The sequence below is a fragment of the Gossypium raimondii genome, chromosome 13 (genome assembly GCF_025698545.1).
Source record: "Gossypium raimondii isolate GPD5lz chromosome 13, ASM2569854v1, whole genome shotgun sequence".
NCBI classification, from domain to species: Eukaryota; Viridiplantae; Streptophyta; class Magnoliopsida; order Malvales; family Malvaceae; genus Gossypium; species Gossypium raimondii.
Genome location: NC_068577.1, coordinates 24,558,975 through 24,568,975, shown reverse-complemented (window position 1 = coordinate 24,568,975; position 10,001 = coordinate 24,558,975). Strand labels below are relative to the sequence as shown.

Sequence of the window (10,001 nt, the reverse complement as noted above, 5' to 3'; positions counted from 1 at the left end):
CTGCTCGTTTAGCTGTATGTCTTTCAATTTGTAAAAGCAGATTCCCTCTTATCTGCTCGTTTAGCTTTATGTCTTTCATTTTGTAAAAGCAGATTCCCTCTTATCTGCTCGTTTAGCTTTTATCCCCTATATAAGGGACTTAATTTCTCAGTTGTAAAAACAAGTTTGGAAAAAAATAAAAAATATTAGTGTGTTTTGAAAATCATGTCTTTCTAAACCTCTCTATTCCTCTTCCTCTCTGATAAGGGAATATCAATGAAAGAAAATCTCCCGTGAGTTTAGAAGTATGCTCTGTGCTTGCCATTCAATAGATCCTACACATCAGAAACTAAGCTTAGATAGGGATGCTAAATCCATGTGAGTTTGGAAAAGTATTCTGGGTTAATGGTATTAATAGCTAAAAGACAGTGCCTGTTGAACGGCTAAACGAGGAAAAGGGCCTAAGTTTTGGCATAGCATACCTGCTGTTATGATCTATTAATTCTGGATATCCCGTCTTCAAGCTCCCGTGCATAAGAATAAGCGGAAAAGAGACTATAGGGCATCCCACGTGCCAGATTAATTAAACTCTTATTCAAGCTCAACGGTCAAACCGAAAAATGCTGCCTTTTTATTTGGCTACGGGAAAACAATTCACAGCTTGCTGTCTCTTCATTTCGCTCTGTTTGTAACTCGCATAAGAAGTATCGACATAGCGCGCTTTTAAAGTTAGAAAACAACCAAACAAGCCCTTGGACCGACGATCTCCACGAAGCTGTCTCACTCTGTCTCTCTCTCTCTCTTTTCCCTCCCTTAGTCTCCTTTAATAATTTCATTTCTCGTCCTACATTTTTCAACCGTTTTCTTTCGCCTCATATTTCTCGGATCTTCTCTGTCTCTCCAAAGATCTTCGTTTCTGTCCCCCAACTTCATTCATTTTCTTGTAAATCTACGATTAATTTTAGCTGTTTCTTCTTTTATCTTGATACATATATTTCTAAAAACAAAATTATTTGACGCATGCTGGTTCGTATTTCTGTTTGGTTGCTGAGAAAATGGAAATGAAGCTTCATGTTGGTATTTTTCAGTTTAAAATGCGCGTACTCAGCTTATATATGTAAACTAAGTTTTCAGAAGAATAAATAGGAAGTTATTATTATTATTATTATTATGAAAAATCAGAGTTTTATATTATTTTGTTTACTCAGAGGGAAGCTACTATAGGAACTTAATTAATTCTTCTTTTTCCTACTTTTTTTCCCTGGTTATCTTATTTAGCATTATTGTTAAAATTATTATTAGATTGAGAAATTTGGATTTTGATTATAGAGTTTGGAGCAAGAAATGGCTTCGATATCATATTCTCCAGCTGCCTTTGATGGAACTTCAGCTTCCGATCTTCTTCGGAGCTCCTCTAGCAGCGTGACTGGCATCCCTCTTAAAACCTTGGGGAAGGTACGGTTTGTGGTGAAAAGGAGGGATGTAATTGTAGCTGCAAAGATGAGGAAAATGAAGAAACATGAATACCCATGGCCTGCAGATCCGCATCCAAATGTGAAAGGCGGAGTCCTAACTCATCTCTCTCATTTCAAACCACTGAAAGAAAAACTAAAGCCTGTTACTTTGGATTTTGAGAAGCCACTTGATGATGTAGAGAAGAAGATTGTTGACGTAACTCCTTAATTTTATTGATGATTTAGTTGATTAAACTATGTCCGTGCTAGCTTCACATGTTGTGCTGGTTTAATGCAGGTGAGGAAGATGGCAAATGAAACTGGTTTGGATTTCAGTGATCAGATTATTTCTTTGGAGAATAAATATCAACAGGTTTGAGTATTAAGTTTGAGACATTGTGAGACTGCTTTCGTTGCTTCCATATAATGATTACATTTCTGAGTTATATCCTTATATAATGCTCTGTATCAGTACCTATCCAGACTGTTTATGGGTGTGAAGTTGCAAGTCTGGAATTTGAGTATTAAAATTAAATCTGATAATGCCAAAGCTGTATTTAAAGCCCGGAAGTTTTACTTTTCATATTAGGCAATAAATTTTTTTTTCTGTTGCACTTGCTATGATATTCCCTATTGGTTATTTAGACTTTGATAATGGTATACGGTTTTAGTTTTGGGTCATTCATTTATTGGAGAGGATGACAATAATAGAACAATTGGATCATTGCTTGAAACTCCAAAATCTATATTTCTTCTTATGTAGAAGTCTGATATTAGCCTGATATGTTACTTCTGGATAACAATATTTAAAATGCGCATACGAGCTTTGTGCTAATTGTCAATTTTTTAAAGTGCATTTTAAGTGGTTGATGCTCCATCAAAGATATCATGACAGTGGTGGTTCCCTGTTCTAAATTTTCTTACTCGATCTGTTATTGTTCCAGGCTCTAAAGGAATTATACCTGCATCTTACCCCTATACAACGTGTGAACATTGCCAGACATCCTAATAGACCTACATTCCTTGATCATGTATTTAACATTACTGATAAGGTTTGGTGGTTACATGCTTGTTAACTCTCAAATATTAATATTGCATATTCTTATCAACATTATATCTAACATTTGACCTGTGTGGATAATGAGTTGTCTATGTCTTTTGCATATTCTCATTTGCCCAGTTTGTGGAACTTCATGGAGACCGAGCAGGGTATGACGATCCAGCTATTGTTACTGGTATAGGAACCATAGATGGTAGGAGGTACATGTTTATTGGTCAACAAAAGGGTAGAAATACTAAAGAGAATATTCAGCGTAACTTTGGAATGCCAACACCCCATGGGTAAGTTGAATGAAACTTATATGTTGAGGTGTTTTTTTTTTTTTTTAATTTTCAGTTTATTTGAGAGGGAATCTTTTTCATTTTTTATTGATATTTAGGAAACACTTACAGTTACAGGAAGGCTCTACGCATGATGTATTATGCAGATCACCACGGGTTCCCTATAGTTACTTTTATTGACACTCCTGGGGCCTATGCAGACCTTAAGTCTGAGGAGTTGGGTCAAGTATGAGCAATATCATAATCTGAATCTTATCATATTCACTTTTAATGTTGGCTCAGCTGATTTTTACACCCTAAATTCATGTAGGGTGAAGCTATTGCCCATAATTTGAGGACAATGTTTGGTCTAAAGGTCCCAATTGTTTCTATTGTTATTGGGGAAGGTGGCTCTGGTGGTGCCTTGGCCATTGGCTGTGCTAACAAGTTGTTAATGCTGGAAAATGCAGTCTTTTATGTTGCCAGGTGATTTGAGTTTTTTGATATTGATTTTATTGAATCTTGATTAACTATATACATTCTGGCCTTCCATTTCATACCCAAACAAGGTGCAATATTGCTATATGACTAATCTTTGTTTTTATTCATGGTACCTAGGTAAGATTCTATTATTCCTTCTAAATGGGGATCGCTTTTAGATGCCTTGTGTATATGTGGAGATATGCTGATATTCCTTTTTTCTGATTTAATTTTCTTTTTCTAATGCTATAGTCCTGAAGCATGCGCTGCAATTTTGTGGAAGAGTGCGAAAGCTTCTCCGAAGGTTTGAAAGCAGATGTCACTTTTGGTTTTATCTTTTAGCTTCTTTTTTTTTTTTTTTTTTCTTTAAGTAATGACTGAACATTCTTTGGCAGGCAGCTGAGAAGCTGAGGATCACCGCCCCAGAATTATGCAAGCTGCAAATTTGTGATGGAATCATTCCTGTAATCAACATACTTGCTCAAATATTGTCAATAGAATACATTCTTTTGCTGGTTCCTTAATTTTTAAATTTTGCTTGTTTCTCCATTCCTACTAGGCATTACAAAAACCAAGATAATTTAGACCTACTACAGGCAATTTCATGTGGTGAAGTTGACTGCGAAAGGCACCATTGTGCTTCTGTCCTTGGCTCATGCTTTATAAACAAAAGCCTTTTCAATATTGAAGTTTGAATTATGTATTTCATATTTTGATGTCTGTCTGATGCTTGATGAAAATACTGCATTTGGTTTTCAAAGCATTTGTACTGCTTTAATGTTTAAATAATGCTAGAGATTTGTTGTTTCCTTTGGAAGTCATGTCAATTTCTATGGCACCTGAGAGTTATATATTACTTGTGATAGGAACCACCGGGTGGGGCCCATGCTGGTGCAACTTGGACTTCACAAGAAATAAAAGCTGCAATCAATGAAACAATGGACGTGAGTTCCACTAGCAGTAGCTCTTCATCAAGAATCGCATTATAAGATATTAACAATCGTTTATTCTGCAGGAGCTCACGGCGATGGACACAGAAGAGCTACTAAAGCATCGCATGCATAAGTTCAGGAAGCTGGGTGGGTTCCAAGAGGGTGTCCCAATAGATCCCAAGAAGAAGGTCAATATGAAAAAGAAAGAAGAAAAAACTGTACCTAGGTCCTCCAAAGCAGAGCTGGAGGGTGAGATTGAAAAATTGAAGCAGCAAATCTTGAAAGCCAAGGAGTCATCCACCAAGCCTCCTGAGGTGGCTCTGAAGAACATGATTGAAAAATTGAAGGAGGAGGCTTATCACGAATACTCTGAGGCCATCAGAGCCATGGGCTTGAAGGACAGACTTGAGATGCTGAGAGAAGAAGTTTCAAAAGTAAATTCTAAGGACCGACTAATGAATCCTGTTCTGATGGACAAGATTGAGAAGCTTAAGCATGAGCTGAACCAGAGTCTATCAGCGGCTCCAAATTACACAATCCTTAAATATAAACTTGACATGTTGAAGGAGGTTTCTACAGCCAAGAGTCTCTCCAAGGCTGCTACAATGAAGCAGGAAGTTAATAAGAAATTAAGTGAAATCATGGGTCGGCCTGAGATAAAGGAGAAGCTTGAAGCATTAGAAGCTGAGGTTCAAAGTTCTGGTTCATCAAGCTTTATTGATTTAGATGAAGGGGTGAAGGACAAAATACTGAAGTTGAAGAGCGAGATAGAATTGGAAATGATTAGTGCTCTGGAGTCTTTGAGTTTGGAGGTTGTGGTTGTAAAATCTAATGCAAACCCGGCCTCACTCTCAGTCTTCAAAAATAATGTGGATAATTTGAATGAAGAAATTAACAAGACAATTGAAGAAGTTGTGAATTCATCGGAGTTGAAAAATATGATGGAGTTGTTGAAGCTGGAGAAGGCAAAGGCAGAGGCAGGGAATGTTGAGTCGGAAAGTAAGATTGAGGCTCTACAGCAACAGATTAAGCAAAGAATTTTAGAAGTTATCAGCTCCTCAGAATTGAAGGAGAAGCACCAAGAGTTGAAGGCAGAAATTTCTGAAGCAATACAATCATCTGGTGGAGCTAATGGAAGTTTGCAAAAGGAAACCAAGCATGCGGAACCTATGCTCGAGATGAATTTTGCTTAATGTGTGCAGCTCCTATACATTGTCTGCTTTTTTTTCTTTTTCTTTTTGCTTTAGATTTCTGACGAATAAATAGATTTCTTACATTATTTATTTTATTTTATGCATAAGGGTGTATGGCACTTAGCACAAGGACCTCGAATAATTATAACTATTTTACCATCAATTCCTAGTTGCCAGAAGCATAACTATGAAGCCCAAGTTCATGCTTATCTTATATTGTACTGTGCTGTCAAATTATTGCAGAATCATTTTTCCTAAAGTCCATAGAAATTAATTTGCTGAGCAAAGGACACCTATCAGAATACTCGAATGGTTAGATGGATATTTTAGATACCCAATTTTGTTCGAATCATCAAATTCGAATTTTGCAAAATTTTGGGCTTCAATTGAATTAGAAACAATTTTTTTTAAAAAAATTCAATTTTGGATTTGATTGAATTTTTTTTAATTTAATTCCAAATTAAAATTTTATTTAAATTTGAGAGTAAATTAACATTTTAGTTTAGCTTAGTATAGAATTCAACTATGGCGTTTTATTTGAGTCTAGATTTAAATTTTATTGCTATTGGCTTCTTCGAATCCGATATCACTTTGATGGTTGGTCTAATTTTCATTAAATTGATGGTAGATGGATATTCAGGGCAAAAAAGAGCCTAGGTTGATTTTTATTTGTAATTAAGGTTTTACGTCGGTTTAAAAATTAATTAGGGATATAGGTCGATTTAACTAGAAACCTCAAAATTAGGGTTAGGTTTTTGGTTTAGGGTTTTTTTAGGGTTTAGGATATTTTGATAGTGTTCAGGGTTTTCGACTAAAACGACAGAAATTCTTAAGTAGTTTTGAGGGGTCGGGGATGTGATAACATGCCTTAGCACACATACATTTCATATTGAAGTTTGAATTATGTATTTCATATTTTGATGTCTGTCTGATGCTTGATGAAAATACTGCATTTGGTTTTCAAAGCATTTGTACTGCTTTAATGTTTAAATAATGCTAGAGATTTGTTGTTTCCTTTGGAAGTCATGTCAATTTCTATGGCACCTGAGAGTTATATATTACTTGTGATAGGAACCACCGGGTGGGGCCCATGCTGGTGCAACTTGGACTTCACAAGAAATAAAAGCTGCAATCAATGAAACAATGGACGTGAGTTCCACTAGCAGTAGCTCTTCATCAAGAATCGCATTATAAGATATTAACAATCGTTTATTCTGCAGGAGCTCACGGCGATGGACACAGAAGAGCTACTAAAGCATCGCATGCATAAGTTCAGGAAGCTGGGTGTGTTCCAAGAGGGTGTCCCAATAGATCCCAAGAAGAAGGTCAATATGAAAAGAAAGAAGAAAAACTGTACCTAGGTCCTCCAAAGCAGAGCTGGAGGGTGAGATTGAAAATTGAAGCAGCAAATCTTGAAAGCCAAGGAGTCATCCACCAAGCCTCCTGAGGTGGCTCTGAAGAACATGATTGAAAAATTGAAGGAGGAGGCTTATCACGAATACTCTGAGGCCATCAGAGCCATGGGCTTGAAGGACAGACTTGAGATGCTGAGAGAAGAAGTTTCAAAAGTAAATTCTAAGGACCGACTAATGAATCCTGTTCTGATGGACAAGATTGAGAAGCTTAAGCATGAGCTGAACCAGAGTCTATCAGCGGCTCCAAATTACACAATCCTTAAATATAAACTTGACATGTTGAAGGAGGTTTCTACAGCCAAGAGTCTCTCCAAGGCTGCTACAATGAAGCAGGAAGTTAATAAGAAATTAAGTGAAATCATGGGTCGGCCTGAGATAAAGGAGAAGCTTGAACATTAGAAGCTGAGGTTCAAAGTTCTGGTTCATCAAGCTTTATTGATTTAGATGAAGGGGTGAAGGACAAAATACTGAAGTTGAAGAGCGAGATAGAATTGGAAATGATTAGTGCTCTGGAGTCTTTGAGTTTGGAGGTTGTGGTTGTAAAATCTAATGCAAACCCGGCCTCACTCTCAGTCTTCAAAAATAATGTGGATAATTTGAATGAAGAAATTAACAAGACAATTGAAGAAGTTGTGAATTCATCGGAGTTGAAAAATATGATGGAGTTGTTGAAGCTGGAGAAGGCAAAGGCAGAGGCAGGAAATGTTGAGTCGGAAAGTAAGATTGAGGCTCTACAGCAACAGATTAAGCAAAGAATTTCAGAAGTTATCAGCTCCTCAGAATTGAAGGAGAAGCACCAAGAGTTGAAGGCAGAAATTTCTGAAGCAATACAATCATCTGGTGGAGCTAATGGAAGTTTGCAAAAGGAAACCAAGCATGCGGAACCTATGCTCGAGATGAATTTTGCTTAATGTGTGCAGCTCCTATACATTGTCTGCTTTTTTTTTCTTTTTCTTTTTGCTTTAGATTTCTGACAAATAAATAGATTTCTTACATTATTTATTTTATTTTATGCATAAGGGTGTATGGCACTTAGCACAAGGACCTCGAATAATTATAACTATTTTACCATCAATTCCTAGTTGCCAGAAGCATAACTATGAAGCCCAAGTTCATGCTTATCTTATATTGTACTGTGCTGTCAAATTATTGCAGAATCATTTTTCCTAAAGTCCATAGAAATTAATTTGCTGAGCAAAGGACACCTATCAGAATACTCGAATGGTTAGATGGATATTTTAGATACCTAATTTTGTTCGAATCATCAAATTCGAATTTTGCAAAATTTTGGGCTTCAATTGAATTAGAAACAATTTTTTTAAAAAAAAAAATTCAATTTTGGATTTGATTGAATTTTTTTTAATTTAATTCCAAATTAAAATTTTTATTTAAATTTGAGAGTAAATTAATATTTTAGTTTAGCTTAGTATAGAATTCAACTATGGCGTTTTATTTGAGTCTAGATTTAAATTTTATTGCTATTGGCTTCTTCGAATTCGATATCACTTTGATGGTTGGTCTAATTTTCATTAAATTGGTGGTAGATGGATATTCAGGGCAAAAAAGAGCCTAGGTTGATTTTTATTTGTAATTAAGGTTTTACGTCGGTTTAAAAATTAATTAGGGATATAGGTCGATTTAATTAGAAACCTCAAAATTAGGGTTAGGTTTTTGGTTTAGGGTTTTTTAGGGTTTAGGATATTTTGAAAGTGTTCAGGGTTTTCGACTAAAACGACAGAAATTCTTAAGTAGTTTTGTGGGGTCGGGGATGTGATAACATGCCTTAGCACACATACATTTCATATGTCATGGCGAGATAGGACCATAACCTTAGAAACCCATTGTGGGGAAATTCAGTTTCGGGGTAATAATGCTTGACACAATTAGGGGTCGAATTCAACGTGAAAGTCCCAATCGATGGCCGTGATGCGGTCACAGGTTTTAGTATAACCGGGGGGTAGGTGGCTGTCGTAACGTGGTCAGGAGTTCAAGCTTGTTGGATACTCGCAAACAATGTTCTATATATATCATACATAAGATTGAAGCGATAATCATACGAAAAAACTGTGGGGACTTCTAGTGTAATCAACGTAATTTTTTTCTCTATTTCCAAGCAGCCGGTATCTCTAACCTTTCATTAGGAAATGGATAACCTAAGTAATAGTGTTTCCCCCACTAATGAGCTCAACCCTAACAACAATCAACAAGAACTTCCAAGAGAGATACCTTCCTAAACTCAAGCAAACCCAACACAAGAGCGTTTGCATGTACATCAAAACCCTCATTAATAGACATAATACAACACTAATTAACTCAACATAATCCCTACAAATGTAACCCTTATCAACAATATTATTAATACCCGTTAGTATTAAAGTTACCCTCCTCAAACCCATGCTAACGCCTTCCTAGCTGATCAGGGTTCTTAAAATCCTCAACCGGGATCTCAGTAGTATGATGACATGCAAGAAAGGATGAAGGCAATCGAAGAGCAGATATTTTCCCAGCAAAAAAGCTATGAGGAGCAACAAAAATTCATTCAAGAGAAAATGGAAAAGCAAAGGCAAGCTAACATAAAAAATGAAAGAAATGAAAAGCTCATTGAAGAATGAAGGGCAGCTAAAAAAATCCAGAGATAGAGTCCATTTGATCGGGAAGACAAAAAAGTTCACTCTATACATAGGCATCAACATGCTAATAGAAGTATTATTGATCTTAAGGATGCCGATGGTAGCTAAAGTTGGAAAATGAGTGATAATTCATTAGAAGAAAAAGTAGAGCTACTTAAAGACATGCAAAACTACCAAAAATCAGAATCAATAAGGCCAAACAAAAAGTAATATAATGATCCCTAACTATTGAAATATTGCACTACCATGATCCCCCAATGTTTAAATTTCCTAAGCTGTTATATGATAGGTGGGGTAACCCTTAGGATCATTTGGAGTGCTACATTAATCACATTAAGATAAGGTGAAGTGCAAAGTGTTTTTTATGACCCTTGAAGATTCAGCCCCAGCCACTATTCATGCATTATAGTTATGTAACTTTATTTTAGGACTTGGTGTAACAACCCGTTTTTCAATGGTGTCGAAAACGATGATTTCAGAACTCTATTTTCAATGATCATATTTGTAAATATTGTTATTTAATATTTACAAGGTTATTATTAATGTTAATTTAAGTTTGGTCCTTTAATTTTTTTCAATTGGATAGTTAATTAAGGTA

At 35.9% G+C, this 10,001-nt stretch overlaps 3 protein-coding genes across 6 annotated transcripts; all 3 read left to right on the top strand.

Moving 5' to 3' along the window:
- Positions 1-612: 612 nt before the first annotated feature.
- On the top strand, positions 613-5,521 carry LOC105785363 (acetyl-coenzyme A carboxylase carboxyl transferase subunit alpha, chloroplastic-like). 4 transcript variants are annotated; one of them, XM_052626377.1, is made up of 11 exons: positions 613-766; positions 1,309-1,650; positions 1,732-1,806; positions 2,378-2,485; positions 2,614-2,774; positions 2,886-3,000; positions 3,085-3,239; positions 3,486-3,537; positions 3,629-3,697; positions 4,100-4,177; positions 4,249-5,521. In XM_052626377.1, exons 2-11 carry the CDS (start codon positions 1,324-1,326, stop codon positions 5,356-5,358), a joined length of 2,250 nt encoding a protein of 749 aa, XP_052482337.1. In that variant the 5' UTR covers positions 613-766; positions 1,309-1,323; the 3' UTR covers positions 5,359-5,521. The 4 variants fall into 4 exon arrangements, with proteins under 4 accessions (XP_052482337.1, XP_052482336.1, XP_052482334.1 ...); XM_052626376.1 differs by having other exon boundaries at positions 662-922; XM_052626374.1 differs by having other exon boundaries at positions 662-1,052.
- Positions 5,522-6,736: 1,215 nt separating this feature from the next.
- LOC128036002 (acetyl-coenzyme A carboxylase carboxyl transferase subunit alpha, chloroplastic-like) lies at positions 6,737-7,340 on the top strand. Its single transcript, XM_052626380.1, has one exon. It carries the CDS (start codon positions 6,822-6,824, stop codon positions 7,170-7,172), a length of 351 nt encoding a protein of 116 aa, XP_052482340.1. The 5' UTR covers positions 6,737-6,821; the 3' UTR covers positions 7,173-7,340.
- LOC128036001 (acetyl-coenzyme A carboxylase carboxyl transferase subunit alpha, chloroplastic-like) lies at positions 7,263-7,899 on the top strand. The gene has a single exon (XM_052626379.1). It carries the CDS (start codon positions 7,271-7,273, stop codon positions 7,682-7,684), a length of 414 nt encoding a protein of 137 aa, XP_052482339.1. The 5' UTR covers positions 7,263-7,270; the 3' UTR covers positions 7,685-7,899.
- Positions 7,900-10,001: the final 2,102 nt, after the last annotated feature.